Source organism: Dendrobates tinctorius, unplaced genomic scaffold (genome assembly GCF_039654945.1).
Source record: "Dendrobates tinctorius isolate UK_male_01 unplaced genomic scaffold, ASM3965494v1 ptg000319l, whole genome shotgun sequence".
NCBI classification, from domain to species: Eukaryota; Metazoa; Chordata; class Amphibia; order Anura; family Dendrobatidae; genus Dendrobates; species Dendrobates tinctorius.
Window position 1 is genome coordinate 377,447 of NW_027361986.1, and position 19,007 is coordinate 396,453.

The 19,007-nt window shown below is 45.7% G+C and overlaps 1 protein-coding gene across 1 annotated transcript in view; it reads left to right on the forward strand.

Moving 5' to 3' along the window:
• NCKAP1L (NCK associated protein 1 like) overlaps positions 1-19,007 on the forward strand; it is a 310,666-nt gene that overhangs the window by 127,866 nt on the left and 163,793 nt on the right. The window contains exons 18-20 of the mRNA XM_073561415.1: positions 540-659; positions 3,565-3,704; positions 11,638-11,769. Coding sequence (XP_073417516.1) covers positions 540-659; positions 3,565-3,704; positions 11,638-11,769 — 392 coding nt within the window. The remainder of the gene's footprint in view (positions 1-539; positions 660-3,564; positions 3,705-11,637; positions 11,770-19,007) is intronic.

Consider the following 19,007-nt stretch of genomic DNA (forward strand, 5'->3'; position numbering starts at 1 on the left):
ACAGATAATACAGGGATCACCAGTGACATTGTATACAGGAGCTCTGTATATATTGTATAGTGTGTGTGTACATGTAATACACTGAACTCACCAGTGACATCTCTAGTTGAAGTCTTTCGTCTTAGCTTTTCTTCATCCAGCACAGACCATCACTTCTTGCAGCCAGGGCTTGTCTCAGCAAAATATAACACAAAGTCATCAAGAGCTGATCACTTCCAGAGAACTTTCCCGACTTTTTTCCCCAACTTCAACACTATGTCAGATGAAAAAAAGAAAAAGCGACACACTGTACAGTAACAGGACTCCCATTTTGCTCCCTCCATGGAAAACAGTTTCCTAAAAAGTAAATTATATGACAGTAATAATAATATCCCTAATTTGATCCGCCTGAGTTGTATATCATGTATAAGTAAAGTAAATTTTATGTGAAGTTGGGAGCCTTGGATTTTGTCCAGGGGTCAAGAGCATCAAATTACACTGTAAATAATCTCAGTTATGTGTTATATTATAAATTAATGTTTTTTATTAATTGATTGCAGGTTCCTCATCTGCTGAATTGCAGCCTCGCACTTTGTAACAACTTTCTGGATGAAATCAGCAAGCAGGCCAGTAGCTATATTATGGACATCTGTGCTGAGCAGTCTAACCTCAGTGAAAAGGTATCTCATTGAAAATATATTTCAATCCTTCAGCTCCATGTCTTTACATTCAGTTAGCTGCCTTTTATTGTTAGAAAAAAAGGTTTAGTTAAGGTACTGTCACACTAAGCGATATCGCTAGCAATAACGCTATAACTTGTGATGTTATAGCGATATTGCTAGTGATATCGCCGTGTCTGATACTTACCTACAACCCGCTCCCCCGCTAGTTATCGCTGATCGCGCGAGAACGTCCAGGACTGTTTCTCGTCGTCAGCTTCCTGCGGCGCTTCCTGCTGTGACAACGAGCGACGCGTGGAGCCGGGCGGGAGGACGCAGGATCGCCTGGTGTGACAGGTAAGTAGCGACCCCCGTCCCCAGCGATGTCGCTGGTGAGATCTGCCTGTGTGGCTGCTCACTAGCGACCACTTAGCGATGTACCAGTGATCCTGACCGCGTCATATCGCTGGTACAACGCTAAGTGTGACAGTACCTTTAGTTGGACAGCATGAAAATAAGCAGGTTTGCCATTGACTTGCTTTTTCTGTCTGCTGTCATCCTCTTGCAATGATAGCTTTTCTTTTACATAATGTACAGGTTGTTTTCCATGGAGCTTACACATTAGTGCCTGCCCTGACCCTGGTCCAGTATGCACAATAGTTACATTCCAGGAGAGGGGTTGACTCCTAACATCCCAGCCAGCTTTCTCTTGTCTATTGATTTCAATACAGCACTTAGCTGCTCACCTCCCCTCACTCTCAGCTGCTGACCGAGCTATTATCATTCCTGAATAATCTCAATTCCTAATACAGCACCCAGCATTGCACTGGCAGTATTCATTGCACTTCTAATCACAGCTCTCACTTTCTGGAACAGTCTGTACTTGTTCAAAGTAAACATTATTTGTATATGTAAATTTAATGAATTAGAATAAGCACTGACAGACCTTTAATGTGTAGTAGACTGCAGTTACAATAGCATATAAAAAATCTGTCTGATGTTGATACAGAAAAGTAGGACAAGTGTCATGCGAATACAATGCAATTTTTCTCACCTAGCATCCATATAACATCCGTATGCAATTAACTTTTAACATCAGCTTTTACATACAGCAATTCTCCATGTCATTTAAAGCTAGTTTACAAACTAATAAAGCAAATCTTATATATAGAGACAGTCCTGTAGCCGTAGATGTCCACTAGATATTTAATGTCACAAGCCCCCTACGTATAATAAACTATCACCTTTAGTGCCTTTCACATGGCACTAAAGGGTATTTAGCCCTATTGAATGAATAATTAATTGGAAAAAAAGGCGTGGGATCCCCTTACTTTTAACAACCAGCTGAGGGAAAGCAGACAGCTGGGACTGGTGTTGTTATTCTGGGAAGGGGCCATTAGCCATAAATCTTCCCAGTTTATTAATATCAGCTCATATTGTAGCCTTTACTGGTTATTAAAAAGGCGGTACCCCCACAAAAAAAGTGGAGCCTCCCCTATTTTTAATAAACAGCAAACGCTAAGCAGACAGCTGAGTGCTGATACTAATAGGCTGGTAATGGGCCATGGATATTGGCCCAGTCCCAGACTAACAACACCAGCCCTAAGCCACCCCAGAAATGGCACATCTATTAGATTTTGGTTTTGGCGTTGCTGACAACTGTGAGATAAAATTAATAGCCTCGGAAGCTAAACTTTTTTGCCTCCCACCCATAATAATAACACCAGCCCCCAGCTGTCTGCTTTCCCTCAGCTGGTTATTAAAAATAAGGGGGGCTCACATCTTTTTTTCATTTATTTTTGTATTTATTAAACTACACATGCACTGCACTTATGATATATCTCACTGACATATTCCTATCTATTCTATCTAAATATTTATTCTATTCTCATGGTTTGGGCTGTGAATTTACTGTACTTGACTGATCAAATGTCAGGTTACCCTTGAGATGTGTGTGTAAAAATCAGTCGGCACATGCATGGTCCGTGTGCTGTTTAATTTCTTCTCACACCCATTGACCTCCATTGGTGAGTGCGATCCGATTTTTCACAGATAATCGAAGCATGCTGCAATATTAGCCCGGAGTCACACTACAGCGAGATACGGCCGAGTCTCGCAGGTTAAAACCAAGCTCTGGCACCGGCACTCCGGAACGGAGTGTGCAGCTCCATGTATTGCTGTGCGGCTGCACGCTCTGCTCCAGAGTGCCGGTGCCAGAGCTTGGTTTTAACCTGCGAGACTCGGCTGTATCTCGCTGTGTGTGATCCCGGCCTTATTCTCAGGCCAATCTGAGCTGAGAAAAAAAAAATCACAGATGAACACTGATTTATTTACTAAGATTGGTCAAAGTGCTATGCAATGTTTTCTCGCATTGCACCTGTCCGATTTATATGCTTATGGGAGTGAGCCCATAGTTCAATGAAACTGCTCACCAGAACTGTCACTGAAGGAGGAGCATCCACCTCCCAAACAATCAGGAGGTAAGTAGACTACATAGCTTTGAGCTGCTCAAGAGACAACTTGAGAACGCCTCTAAGTTAGACCTTATTAAGTTCTATAAGCCAACCAATGTAATTCATCTGATTTCTTTAAGACTGAGAAAATTCTAGGAATCGCCACATGTTGTAGTTAAACGGGTTGTCAATGGGGTTGAAAAAGGGTTTGATCTTTTCCAGAAACAGTGACGCTTCTGTTCAAAGGCTATGTCAGGTATTACAGGCCAAGCTTTGATAACAGATGAAAGTTCCTTTCCAGATACAGCATCACAAGTCCTTTTTTCTAATTTATGGAAACTCCTTTAAAATTCTATCTTTATAAATGTAATTATTTATTGTTTTTCTTTATTATAGATGGGTCACGTTTCTCAGGTAATATCTTTTAAATAATAGTGAGATAAGGGAATAATACCAGATGTTTTATTTTCCAGTTGCTACCAAAACATTGTGCAGCAACAATCACGAAAGCTAGAAACAAGAGACGGAAAAAAGCACCTCCTAAGAAAGCAGAACCCGAAAGGGAAAAGCCAGGAGCTGAAAGTCAACGGAAAGACCGCAGTGTAACCACAAAGTGTGTATTCATTATCTTTACCGAGCAATCTACTTACAGCACTTTATATACCAATTTACAGATGGAGCTCCATTGTGTGTCAATAATCTTTATTGCAATAAACTAATTATGCAAAGATTGGCAGCTATGGCCCTGATTCATCAGCTTTTGGCATAAAACTTATTGCAATGTCACAATGTGCAACTTGTAGTTGCACAAAAGTTTGACAACTTTTGACTGATTATTTTAGTGGTGAAAATGAAATCAGAAGTTTTCCCAAAAAATTTTGAGAGTTGTGTCGCCATTTTCCGGAACATTTTTAATTTTCGTCTGATGGAGCTCTGTAATAGCTTATTTTTTGTGGGGCGAGACAACTTTTTTACGAGTACTATTTTGGGAAAGATGTTCCTTTTTGATCGCTTGTTACAGTATTTTGGTGGGAATAGCTGCGACCAAAAAACACATTATTTTGGGTGATCCTGAATTTTTTTCTGTTTACGGGTTAATTGTTTTTATAATTTGATAGGTTGGACTTTTCTGAACACGGTGATACCACATGTGTATTTTTTAATTTTTTTTTTAATATGGTTATTTTCAATGGGGAAAAAGGGGTTTGATTTTCACTTTTATATTTTTGTAATTTTTTTCATATTTTTTAAAGTTTGTTTTTTTTTCATTTTACTAATCTTGTTAGCCCGCTTAGGTGGCTTAAAGATGCGATGTGACCAAATACTGACCATGTGAATGCAGCCTAAGGCTAGGTTCACCAGCGCGTATATTCTCTCATTCGAGAGAATCTGGTCAGTTTGGAAATCACATTCAGATCAAACTTTGATCAGAGTTTGATCAGAGTGTGACGATAGTGACATCCGATTTTCTTGGATGAGGAGAAAAAGGAAAAAATATTCTCCATCTTCTCCATTCTGTCAGTTGCAGCTGTTGACTTGTCTAAAAACTATGGCAAAAATTGCAACTATAATTGATTAACTCATGAATGAATAAGGTGCCATTGATGTAATTTAAAGGGGAAAACTGGATATCCTCTAAAAGCACTCAAGATAGTTTAATCTCTTAGGCCAGAGTCACACACAACATATAAAAAGGTCCGTTTTTCACGGCCAAGAATTGCACAAATGTTTCATGAACAGTGATCCGTATGTCATCCGTGTACAATGCAAGGATGCGATTTTCTCGCATCTAAGCATCCGTGCGACATCCGTATGATGAGATTTTCTCCCCGGCTTGCAAAATTGACATACAATGGATCCCAATGACAGGTTAAAATAGGAAAGAAAGAATAGATATATACATAGAATACATACATATATAATTTCCTAGACAGGTAGCAGAATAGCCGATAATTCAATTGCCGGCTTCTGTAAAATCATTACAGAACCCAACATGAAATGACACATGGTTTACATGCAGTAAAACATTTCATTTAGATTTATATATGGCTTTGGCTAATAATTATAATTAGTGTATGTGTGTAAAATTTTGGACATGTAGGTGTTAAATTAACGGGTACATTCCGGAAAAAAATTGCGTGGCCTCCCAAGTAATTTTCTCCACCAGAGAGGGAAAGTCAGTAACTGAGGGCAGATATTAATAGCCTAGGAAGGGACCGTGGTTATAGCCGCCCCAGCTACAAAAATCTGCCCCCAGCCACCCCAGAAAAGGCGCATCTGTAAGATGCGCCTTTCCTGGCACTTAAGGCCCTTTTACATTTAGCGATGCACCAGCGATCCAACCAGCGATACGACCCGGTCAGGATCGCTGGTGCATCGCTAAATGATCGCTAGTGAGCTTTCATACAGAAAGATCTCACAGCGATGCAGCAGCGATGCAGCGCACGATACTTACCATTCACACACAGCAATCCAGACGTCCTCCCGCCCACCTCCACGCGTCGCTGGACGTCACAGCAGGAAGTCTCAGCAGGAAGCGCCTGACGAGAAATGGAGCCGGATATTCTCGCGCGATCAGCGATGAGCAGCGGGGGAGCCGGTCGCTGGTAAGTATCACACATAGCGATATCGCTAGCAATATCGCTATAACGTCACAAAACCAGTGACGTTTTAGCGATATTGCTAGCGATATTGCTTAGTGTAAAACCCCCTTTAGCCTCTCTATTCCCACTGCCTTTAGCGGTGACATATGGGCTAATAAGAGGTTAATGTCACCTTGCAATTGAAAGGTGACATTAAGCCGGGTTAATAATGGAGAGGTGTCAATAAGACACCTATCCATTATTAATCCAATAGTATGAAAGGGTTAAAAAATACACACAGACATTAATTAAAAAATAGTTTAATGAAATAATGACAGTTTTTGATCAAATTTATTACACAGCCAATTCAACTGAAGCCATTGTTCTCCTGTAAAAAAAAAAAAAAGAGCAGCAATATTCATATTCTCCGCCGTTCAGTCATGTCCCACCCTGCAATCCATCTGAAGGGGTTAAATAGTTTACAACCAGGAGCGATGCTAATGTTACCGGCCCGGCTGTAAACCATGGAGGAATGAAGGAAAACCTGGCTGCGCAGGCGCACCGGTTGACCGGAGATGAACTGATTAGCGTGGGAAGTTATAAACAAGGCTCGCTTTGCCGAGAACAGTGGCGGCCTATGTGCACTGAAATATCCATTGCACATCATCAGTGTGCATCTGACGCCGAGTCAGCCTATGCTAACAGGCTATAAAATAACCGTTAATCAGCAAACATGTAGCTGATCAGCGGTCATTTTTGTGCCGGCAGTCCATCATTATACATGAACCCTTAAGGCCCAGTCACACTAAGTGATCTCGGTAGCGAGATCGCTGATTTTGTGACACATCAGCGATCTCGCCAGCAAGATTGCTGTGTGTGACGGGGATCAGTGACCGGCCCCCCTGCCAGTTATCGCTGATCGTGCTCGAGTGGCCTGGGCCGTTTTTCGATCGCTGGTCTCCCGCTGCCCAGCGTGCATCTCTGCGTGTGGCATCGAGAGACCAGCAAACAGCGATGCTGGACGCTGGTTGCTAATGTAAACGTCCTGGATACCCGCTGTTTACCTTGGAAACCGGCGTTTACATTAGAAACCAGCGTCCAGCGTTGCTGGTCCTGATCGCTGGGGCTGTCTATGTGACAGCTCACAAGCGATCAGCCTAACGATGTCCCAGCGATCCCATTATGTCGGATCGTTGGTGGGATCACTGGGACATCGTTTAGTGTGACAGGGCCTTTAGTGTGACAGGGCCTTTAGTCATGCGACAAGGATCATTAAAAAATTAGGCAGTGACGATAGCTACCTTTACTGGAAGGCACTATTGAGAACTTTTTCTTTATAGAATAGAGCAAATTTGCAAACCCTCTAAAAATAAGCAAAGAAGTCTACTTCTGAATGACTGCAAATAGTGAGACGTCGTCTGTAACTGAGACAGAAGATAACGTTTGTGAGTGCATGGTTAATATTCCTCAAGCTGCAAAGCTTAGATGAGATTCTGATATTTAGGACCATTGCGGGAAAAGCCCCCAACAAATATTGTTGTGTTAACTAGAGTTGAGCGACTTTGGTCGGATCGGGTTTCATGAAACAAAATTTGTTTCAGATGAAACTGGTCCGACTAGGGCAAAAAAAAGTCGTGGTTTTGTCCGAAACCCGACCCCAATGCATGTCAATGGGAAATAAAAGTCGACATTGAGCGGATGACATTCATCCACTCAATGCCGACTTTAATCCCCATTGACTTGCATTGGGGTCGGGTTTCGGACGAAACTCTGACTTTTTTTGCCCTAGTCGGACCAGTTTCATCTGAAACAATTTTGTTTCATGAAACCCGATCCGACCAAAGTCGCTCAACTCTAGTGTTAACGTTTCATTATACAGAGTATAACATTGAATTTGGTATAATCAGAGCTATTGTTTAACTTACAAAACCTACAAGAAGGAAAATAAACATAAACCCTACTGTAACTAAATAAGTACACAGGCTTCTTTGTAATACTGTTTTTGATCAAAAATAGCATAAAAGCCATCCCACTGTTGACAAGGTGACCCTGATTGGGACGGTCCTACTCTGTCTAATATTAAAAACCTTACCATGTGTCAAAGTTGACTTTATTGTGTGAATAAGGGCAGACAAAAGGACAGTGTCCCAACCAGTGGACACCAATCAGGGGAAGCCTTTAAATGTCCAGCTCAGGAGATGTAGGCCACTAAGAACCCTGTGTTATTTAAATGCATTTTTGCTTTTTACTTATTTAGTTCCAGTAGGGTTTATTTTGCTTCTTGTAGGTTTTGTATGCTTTATGCCCAAAGTGAACATGCGCTTCTATGCTTCATGTATACCAGCTTAAATCAAGCTCAATTTTTGTGTTTTTTTTCTATTGTTTAAGTTGTTGACGACCTTATTACAGTGTCACTTCAGAATAAGATCGCACTGCAAGCTGTTAGCTCACAGCCGGGGCATAGAAGAAAGATGTGATAAGCTTATCACCGCTGTCATCACCGTCATAGCCCTATCACAGTGTTCACAGCCTGGCTGACAGTAATAGGCTGCGTCTACACCCACATAATCTGAAAGATAGATCTGATTTGTCAGAGATCTAACATTTGTCTGAGTTAAGGTGCATTTACACTGCACGATTATCGGGAAGGAGTGTTCCTTGGAGAGCTTGTTTCTCCATAATCATGCAGAGTAAACTTGCTGCCGATCACTCGATGAACAAGCCAAACGCAGATGAGACAGATTTCAATCAAATGAAATGAGCATTTACAAACCGCAGTTTGGGCCTGACTGGACAGAAATTGGTCAAATATCTGTATATATTTGTATATATTAATCAATGAAGCCTTGCTACTCCAACTTGGAGTTTTGTTACAGGAGACATAGGGAAGTCCTGAGAGTTGTCCCAAGTGTAAGAAACTGTCCCCCGTAAAAAGAAAATACACATTATAATAAATTTCACATTTTTATACTTTTTCTGACTCTAACTAAAGGTTCAAAGAGAAACTGTCACCGTAAATAATGCTACTAACCAGCAGGTATGGAGTTAATCTGCAGGTTAATAGCGTTATTATGCAGCCTGACGCATGTACATAGCCAAATGCAGCGGGGAGAAAATATGTCATGACTCTGGACAGGATGGTTCTGCCTTCATCCTGGTCAGGTCAGGGTTAATTTAGTGTGGCGCCCCCGAGGCTCTGTCGCCACAGAGGTACTGCACCTTCTCCTAAGGTGTAGTGCCCCACCATCCAGGTAAGGTGGGAACTCCTGTCCACGCTCCAACACTCGCATCCCACACAATAGAGTAGTTCAGCAAAACCACATTGCGGCTCCTTGCTCAGAGGGTAGCAGAATACCTTTGGTGGTTCCCTGCTTGGAACACTAGACGTGCTGGGAGGCGGGTGGAGTTAGGACATATTAAAGAGCGGGGAGGTTTAGAATTTCAGGTCAGACCGCCAGGTCAGTCCGTCAGGTCAGTCTGACAGGAGGTTGGAGGAAGCCACTCGGATAGGAGTGGGGATCCCTGGAAGAAGGGATGGAGGAAGGAGTGCTGCAGCTGCCTCAGTGACCTGAGCCAGCTGGTGCGGGAAAGCAAAGAAGGAGAAGGACATTGAACTGTAACCTGAGCTTCCATAAGAAAGAGAGACAAGTACGGAACGAAGGAGTATAAGAGAACAGAGAGGACGTGGGTTAGAGGAAGGACCCTGCCTATAGGTTCTAAGCGCAAGGCCGGGGCCCGGTCCCCGAGGTTGTATGGACACTTATGGTTCTGCAGCAGACACCGGTGGAGTAGTCGGCTGTAAATGCACTACTCCCATCTAAGACTTGGGGCACAACATCAACTTGGATAGTGAGCCGGGACTCAGGAGAAGGGAGTCCCCGAAGCAGGCTACAGCTGTCTGCCATACAAGTAGAGTTCTTGGGAACATCAGTCAGGAGGAACTCCAGTGTAACTCAGTATTAGGAGATCTTCACACTTTAAGGCGCATTAGAGGAGACGTTCAGAAAGGTACATGTTGGCGGAGTGTTGGAGGGGAGCATTCCATCTTGCCTGGAGGTTGACTGAGTCTCTGACCCGGAGGACATGGCACGGAGGCAGGCACCTGTGCGTGTACTACAGACTGAGAGTAAAGCTTTGGAACTACAAACCCCGGTGTCCTCCATTCATTCTTGCACTAACACACTCTGCACTGCTACATCAGGGTACCATCCTCTACACCGCCTGTGCCTCTCCTCATCCATTACACCTACACTGCCCTGGGGCTACAGCTCCACCTATGGGGAGCTTCACCATCTTGGCTGCAACACACCACCAGCCCAGAGGATCTGCAAGCAGCGTCGGCCTAACACCTCACTTGCCGAGCACCACAGGTGGCATCACGAACTACTCATTAAACCACATTATAAGCCCTCCACTGATTTGGGCGCCCAGGGCCACGGTCCGGGTCACCGCTGCTGTGACACATCCCGCTGACACCGGCCCGGTACTGAGTATCCCACAGCCCTGGGAGGGCGACCCATTGGTCCGCCTCTCTTTGGTTCTGGGGCGGCTATTTAATGTTGGTAGTACCTGCATTTAGTGTCGGTGATACTTCCGTATACTCGGTTAGTGGTTGCTGACCCAGGTGACTCGTCCTCAGACGTGTGTCTCTGTGCTTGTGTGCCTTGCTGTGTATGACTCGGTTTGTCCCCTGACTTCTGCCTCTGTATCCCGCTTTTATACTGCTCTGTCTCTCTTGGTAATCTGACCCCCTGGCTTGTCCCCGTTTACTCTTTGTATTGTCCCTAGGTAATGCGCGTTTGTCTGGCTTCTGACTCTCAGCTCTCTTTGACCACGTTTACTGTCTTTGCCCTGTGCTCTGCGTGCTCAGTGTCCTTCCCTGCACTCACGTGTGGTGGCTCCGCCCCTGGTCACGTGATCGCTTAGTGCCAGGTCCTGAGCTCACTACACTAGTCTCAGGTCCTTGTGCACTGCGTGCCTTCTGTCTGCACTCCCTGCGCTCATTAACGCGCACCCTGATAGCGCCCCCTAGGCAGCGCCAGTGACACCTTAGGTGTCATTACAAAATTAACTTCATTCTGCCCGGCAGCATTTGGTTCCAGTCATGGGAGTGTTGTCAGCACTGGTTTGGCGTCTGTGACCGCACCCCTGGCCCTGACTGACAGCGGGCCCTAATGCAGAACCAGAGTCAGTTAGGGCCTGAGGCGCGGTTACAGCTGCCGCTATGTGTACACAGAGCGGTGACAGAACCATCGCTGGCGCCGCCCACACTCCCAGAATGCTGCTGGAGAGAATAAAGTTAATTTTCTCCCCTCTGCAATAGGCTAAGAGCAGGCGCTGGGCAGGTTAATAGCGCTATTAACCTGTCGATTAACACAAATATCTGCAGGTAAGTAGCTTTATTTCTGTTGACAGGTTCCCTTTAAGGTTCGGGTTAGAGGCAGGGCATAGAGTAAAGATAAAGAAAAGCATAGAAAATTTTCTGATTAAGAAATGTATGCAAGAGGAAGGGTTAATTTTAATTTACAAAAACTGGAACATTTTTGTATGTGAAATTTGGAAACTTAATGGATAGGTGTCCTTTTTTCAACCCTAATAAAGGGAATCTGTCACCACATTTGACCTATATAGGAAAACTACACTTCATGTAAAATAAGCTCTGGAGGCAGAGTTATCTCCAGGTACCCTCTGCCTCGGAGCCTGGAAGAGGTCACTTATATAAAGTGATAAAAGATGATTTCTCAGCAACAACACATCTGATATGAGACACACAGGGAGGACTGTTCTCAGCAGTCTGTAGCCTGTATGCCCATATTAATAGTTTAGATAGGTCAAATGTGGTGACAGATTCTCTTTAACCACATAATTATTGTCTTGTTATTGATTCTCCCTCAGGATTGAGCTTTGTTCCTTGATTTATAAATAAGTTTGGTTTATCAGTGTAATTCTTTCTTCTTTCTTCAGCATGGACAAACTTCACCTATCACTTTGTGAACTCTGCATGTCTTTAAGTCATATGCAGAAAATCATCATATCCGACCATGTGGTGACTCCGGCGGAGTACCTGAGCTCCAACATAGAGAAGAAATTTAGCCGGTAAGTATTAGTGATTATGACATTGCTACTTTAAGACATTTGCTTAAGGGTAAGTTCACATGCTGCAAATGAAAAGCTGCTTTTTACAGTACCAGCACAAGCTTCAGTAATCTCATGCATACTCTTGCATTTTTCCCTGACTGAATTGAAAAACTACTTCTCTGAAAAGTGCAGGACATCACTTCTTTAAGCGCTTTTGCAGCATTTTTTCACCATAGAAAGCAATTAGAGTGCAAAATGGATTTTTGCTGCTTTTTTGGTGAATGAAACTAAGTTTTTTAAATATGTACTGTAGACAAATGAAATGACACATATAGGCCAGGGTCACAGAAGCGTTGATTCTCTCTTGTGAGAAAATGTAAATGATCAGAGTATGCTCAGAGTGTCAGCTTAGTGTGATCCCATTCTCTCAAATGAGAGAATCATAGCACAAGTGAGGAGAAACGGGAGAACAACATTTTTTCCATTTTCTCCATTGCCTGAGTCTACAGAAATCATACTGCATTCAGATGTCACCTGAGTGCAGCCCGATGTTTTCCTTGCACCATAGACTTGAATGGTTGCGTGTGATCCAATTTGAGTAGCAACTCGCAGCAGGCTGTAATTCAGTTCTCATTCTGAATTGGCATGAAAAAAAAAACACGCTGATCAGCTCTGCCCCATAAAATAACATGAGTCCAAGCGCTGTCCGCTAAACATTAGATAGTACTCGTATGATTTATAAGCTCGTGTGAGTGAGCTCATAATCAGTACCAAAAATGCAGCTAAGAAGTTTTCTAACAGTAGCCTTTTTATTGCCAAGAGAGCAGGTTTTGGCTGCTGAAAAAAAATGCAGCAATAAAGTAACATGTGAATATAGCTTAATATTAGAGTTGAGCGAAATGGGTCGAAAAAATTCAAAAGTCGCCGACTTTTGGCAAAGTCGGGTTTCATGAAACGAAACCCGACCCTAGGATGAGGTCGGCCACGAGGTCGGCGACTTACGCGCCAAAGTCGCGTTTCAAAAGTTTGTTTTGCGCTCTTTTTCAGCCAATCAGGATCCACAGACACTGTGGGCAACGTGATGACCTAGGCACAGGTCACCACCATCTTTCAGAAGGGCATGCAAGTGATTGGCTTGCTTTGGTGGGCGTCACAGGGGGTATAAAAGGGCGTGCACGCCGACCGCCATCTTACTTCTGCCGATCTTAGTATAGGGAGAGGTTGCTGCTGATTCTGTAGGGAGAGCGTTAGGCAGGGAAGAAGACAAAAAAACTGCTTCTGCTGCTAGCGATTTGGCCTGCACAACACACAAGTCACTGTGTGTTCAGTGCAAGGGGAGGCTATATAGTGGTGTATCAGTGGTGTTGGTTGTTGGGCTGCCTTTTAAGGCTTCCTGACACGCTGGCATTGCTGTTTACCCACTGCTCCGCAAACTGCTTTTTTAAAAGCAATCCAATCTCCCTTATCCTCTAGTCACTTTTGTCACAGCTGTGCCATCGAGCGTGTCACATAGCGCTCAGATATCAGTGGGCCTCACACAATCCACAAGTGTCCAGTGTCCAAAAGTGTGCGCAGAGATTCAAAATCTCCATTATCCTCTCGTCACTTTGGTCACAGGCAGCTGTGCCATCGAGCGTGTCACATAGCGCTCAGATATCAGTGGGCCTCACACAATCCACAAGTGTCCAGTGTCCAAAAGTGTGCGCAGAGATTCAAAATCTCCATTATCCTCTCGTCACTTTGGTCACAGGCAGCTGTGCCATCGAGCGTGTCACATAGCGCTCAGATATCAGTGGGCCTCACACAATCCACAAGTGTCCAGTGTCCAAAAGTGTGCGCAGAGATTCAAAATCTCCATTATCCTCTCATCACTTTGGTCACAGGCAGCTGTGCCATCGAGCGTGTCACATAGCGCTCAGATATCAGTGGGCCTCACACAATCCACAAGTGTCCAGTGTCCAAAAGTGTGTGCAGAGATTCAAAATCTCCATTATCCTCTCGTCACTTTGGTCACAGGCAGCTGTGCCATCGAGCGTGTCACATAGCGCTCAGATATCAGTGGGCCTCACACAATCCACAAGTGTCCAGTGTCCAAAAGTGTGCGCAGAGATTCAAAATCTCCATTATCCTCTCGTCACTTTGGTCACAGGCAGCTGTGCCATCGAGCGTGTCACATAGCGCTCAGATATCAGTGGGCCTCACACAATCCACAAGTGTCTAGTGTCCAAAAGTGTGCGCAGAGATTCAAAATCTCCATTATCCTCTCGTCACTTTGGTCACAGGCAGCTGTGCCATCGAGCGTGTCACATAGCTCTCAGATATCGGTGGGCCTCACACAATCCACAAGTGTCCAGTGTCCAAAAGTGTGCGCAGAGATTCAAAATCTCCATTATCCTCTCGTCACTTTGGTCACAGGCAGCTGTGCCATCGAGCGTGTCACATAGCGCTCAGATATCAGTGGGCCTCACACAATCCACAAGTGTCCAGTGTCCAAAAGTGTGCGCAGAGATTCAAAATCTCCATTATCCTCTCGTCACTTTGGTCACAGGCAGCTGTGCCATCGAGCGTGTCACATAGCGCTCAGATATCAGTGGGCCTCACACAATCCACAAGTGTCCAGTGTCCAAAAGTGTGCACAGAGATTCAAAATCTCCATTATCCTCTCGTCACTTTGGTCACAGGCAGCTGTGCCATCGAGCGTGTCACATAGCGCTCAGATATCAGTGGGCCTCACACAATCCACAAGTGTCCAGTGTCCAAAAGTGTGTGCAGAGATTCAAAATCTCCATTATCCTCTCGTCACTTTGGTCACAGGCAGCTGTGCCATCGAGCGTGTCACATAGCGCTCAGATATCAGTGGGCCTCACACAATCCACAAGTGTCCAGTGTCCAAAAGTGTGCGCAGAGATTCAAAATCTCCATTATCCTCTCGTCACTTTGGTCACAGGCAGCTGTGCCATCGAGCGTGTCACATAGCGCTCAGATATCAGTGGGCCTCACACAATCCACAAGTGTCTAGTGTCCAAAAGTGTGCGCAGAGATTCAAAATCTCCATTATCCTCTCGTCACTTTGGTCACAGGCAGCTGTGCCATCGAGCGTGTCACATAGCTCTCAGATATCGGTGGGCCTCACACAATCCACAAGTGTCCAGTGTCCAAAAGTGTGCGCAGAGATTCAAAATCTCCATTATCCTCTTGTCACTTTGGTCACAGGCAGCTGTGCCATCGAGCGTGTCACATAGCGCTCAGATATCAGTGGGCCTCACACAATCCACAAGTGTCCAGTGTCCAAAAGTTTGCGCAGAGATTCAAAATCTCCATTATCCTCTCGTCACTTTGGTCACAGGCAGCTGTGCCATCGAGCGTGTCACATAGCGCTCAGATATCAGTGGGCCTCACACAATCCACAAGTGTCCAGTGTCCAAAAGTGTGCGCAGAGATTCAAAATCTCCATTATCCTCTCGTCACTTTGGTCACAGGCAGCTGTGCCATCGAGCGTGTCACATAGCGCTCAGATATCAGTGGGCCTCACACAATCCACAAGTGTCCAGTGTCCAAAAGTGTGCGCAGAGATTCAAAATCTCCATTATCCTCTCGTCACTTTGGTCACAGGCAGCTGTGCCATCGAGCGTGTCACATAGCGCTCAGATATCAGTGGGCCTCACACAATCCACAAGTGTCCAGTGTCCAAAAGTGTGCGCAGAGATTCAAAATCTCCATTATCCTCTCGTCACTTTGGTCACAGGCAGCTGTGCCATCGAGCGTGTCACATAGCGTTCAGATATCAGTGGGCCTCACACAATCCACAAGTGTCCAGTGTCCAAAAGTGTGCGCAGAGATTCAAAATCTCCATTATCCTCTCGTCACTTTGGTCACAGGCAGCTGTGCCATCGAGCGTGTCACATAGCGCTCAGATATCAGTGGGCCTCACACAATCCACAAGTGTCCAGTGTCCAAAAGTGTGCGCAGAGATTCAAAATCTCCATTATCCTCTCGTCACTTTGGTCACAGGCAGCTGTGCCATCGAGCGTGTCACATAGCGCTCAGATATCAGTGGGCCTCACACAATCCACAAGTGTCCAGTGTCCCAAAGTGTGCGCAGAGATTCAAAATCTCCATTATCCTCTCGTCACTTTGGTCACTGGCAGCTGTGCCATCGAGCGTGTCACATAGCGCTCAGATATCAGTGGGCCTCACACAATCCACAAGTGTCCAGTGTCCAAAAGTGTGCGCAGAGATTCAAAATCTCCATTATCCTCTCGTCACTTTGGTCACAGGCAGCTGTGCCATCGAGCGTGTCACATAGCGCTCAGATATCAGTGGGCCTCACACAATCCACAAGTGTCCAGTGTCCAAAAGTGTGCGCAGAGATTCAAAATCTCCATTATCCTCTCGTCACTTTGGTCACAGGCAGCTGTGCCATCGAGCGTGTCACATAGCGCTCAGATATCAGTGGGCCTCACACAATCCACAAGTGTCCAGTGTCCAAAAGTTTGCGCAGAGATTCAAAATCTCCATTATCCTCTCGTCACTTTGGTCACAGGCAGCTGTGCCATCGAGCGTGTCACATAGCACTCAGATATCAGTGGGCCTCACACAATCCACAAGTGTCCAGTGTCCAAAAGTGTGCGCAGAGAGTCAAAATCTCCATTATCCTCTCGTCACTTTGGTCACAGGCAGCTGTGCCATCGAGCCTGTCACATAGCGCTCAGATATCAGTGGGCCTCACACAATCCACAAGTGTCCAGTGTCCAAAAGTGTGCGCAGAGATTCAAAATCTCCATTATCCTCTCGTCACTTTGGTCACAGGCAGCTGTGCCATCGAGCGTGTCACATAGCGCTCAGATATCAGTGGGCCTCACACAATCCAAAAGTGTCCACTGTCCACAAGTGTGTGCAGAAATTCTAAATCTCCCCTGTCCTATAGACACCTTGTACCTTGTTTTACATTACTATATAGTTTGTTGGATTTTGTCTACATTTCTACCAAAAATGAGGAAGGCTGGTGGAAGAGGCCGTGGAATTGGGCGGGGGTTGGCAGCTGGTAATGATGGTGTTGGTGGTGGATCTGATGGTAGTGGCAAGAGCAAAATAGGACCGAATGCAGGAGGTGCTGACCCTGCGTCATCGTCTGTCTACATAAGGCCTCGAACGCTTAGTTTTCTAGGAGTTGGCAAACCGCTTTTAAAGGCAGAGCATCAGGAAAAAGTTTTGTCTTACATTGCTGACTCAGCCTCCAGCTCTATCGCCTCCTCTTCTTCAGTTGTAAAAAGTAAAAGCACTGAGTCGTCATTGGAGGCTCATGTTCATGAACCACACCTTTCCTTGTGTCCTTCACCCCAACCAAGATTGAAGGATGACGCAGGCCATACTACTGATTACTCCATGGAGCTGTTTTCACATACCATGCCTGGATTATCAAGTCAAATGGTGAATTACCCAGGCCAAGATGAATCTGACATGGAGTGCACTGATGCACAGCCGCTGATGGATGATTCTGCTGGTACATTCACTCAGAGCACTACATGTCCTCGCAGTGCACAGAGCCAGATTTTGACCCTGATGAGACTCAGGTGCCCCTTCCCGCACACTATACCACCATACACGGTGACACAGAGAAAGGTGCACATGACATAGAAGAGGAGGTGATGGATGACCCAGTTGTTGACCCAGATTGGCATCCATTGGGGGAAGAGGGTGCTGCTTCCAATAGCTCAGATGAGGAGCATCCACAGCAGACATCAACATCGCAACAGCTGTTATCTGGCAGGCCCGGAGCACTCCAAAGACAGGTTCCAAACATCAAAAGAGTTGCTGGACAGCTTGTCCAGAGGGTCAAAAGATCACAGCGTGCTAGGCCGCAAAATGTCTGCCAAAGTAGGAAGAGTGCAGTGTGGCACTTTTTTGAACAAAATCCTCATGATCAGGCCAAGGTTATCTGTAAGAAGTGCGCAAAGACCTTTAGCCGAGGGAAAAATCTGAAAAATTTGAATACCAGTTGCATGCTTAGACATTTAACCAGCATGCACTTGCAAGCGTGGACACAACACCAAACCTCAAGTGCCACATGTGCAACTGATCACAACGAAGGTAGTCAGCAACGCTACATTGTTTCCCCCACTGTAAGCCCACCGGTTAGCACAGCAGCAAATGTTGAGGTGTCGTTGCAAGGCCACAGCAGTCAGGGAATCCCACTGTTATATCAACGAAAGACTGATTCTAGGCCATCAGAAAGAACACCAACTCCATCACCATCATCAACCCTCTCTCAGTCCGCCCTGTCCACCGCTACTTCCACCATATGCAGCTCTCAAGTCCAGCTCACCCTCCCAGACACTATGAGTAGGTCAAGAAAGTACTCAGTCTCTCATCCGCGTACACTGGGTTTGAACGCCCACATTGCCAAACTAATCTCGTTTGAGATGATGCCCTTTCGGTTGGTGGAAAGCACAGCTTTCCGCGAACTCATGGCCTATGCAGTACCACGCTATGACCTACCCAGTCGCCACTTCTTCTCTCGCAAAGCCATCCCAGCCCTCCACCATCATGTGAAAGACCGCATTGTCCATGCACTCAAGCAGTCAGTGAGCGGAAAGGTGCACCTCACAACTGATGCATGGTCCAGTCGGCATGGCCAGGGCCGTTACGTGTCCATCACTGCACACTGGGTTAATGTGGTGGATGCAGGGTCCACAGGGGACAGCGGTGGTGGGACAGTGCTGCCTAGCCCACGGTATAGGAAACAGTTGGCTGTAGGCGTTCGACCCTCCTCCTCCTCCTCCTCCTCCTCCAGAAGCGAAAGCTCGTCCACAGAGCGCAGTCGTACGAGCACTCCATCTGCAGCTGCCACTGTTGCACACGATGTGTCCCCCTATCGAGCAGCTAGTGGAAAGCGTCAGCAGGCTGTGTTGCAGATGATGTGTTTGGGCGACAGACACACCGCCGAGGTGCTGGCCGAGTACTTGAAGCGACAAACTGAGTCATGGCTGGGCAGTGTACATCTTGAGGCAGGCAAGGTAGTTAGTGATAACGGCCGTAATTTTGTGGCAGCCATAGCCCTTTCAAAACTCAGCCACATACCTTGCTTGGCTCACACCTTGAACCTGGTGGTGCAGTGCTTCCTCAAAAATTATCCGGAGTTAACAGCCCTGCTCCAGAAGGTGCGAAGACTGTGCGCGCACATCCGCCGGTCGCCTGTACACTCCATTCGTATGCAGAAGCTGCAGCGATTGCTCCACCTTCCCAACCACCGCCTC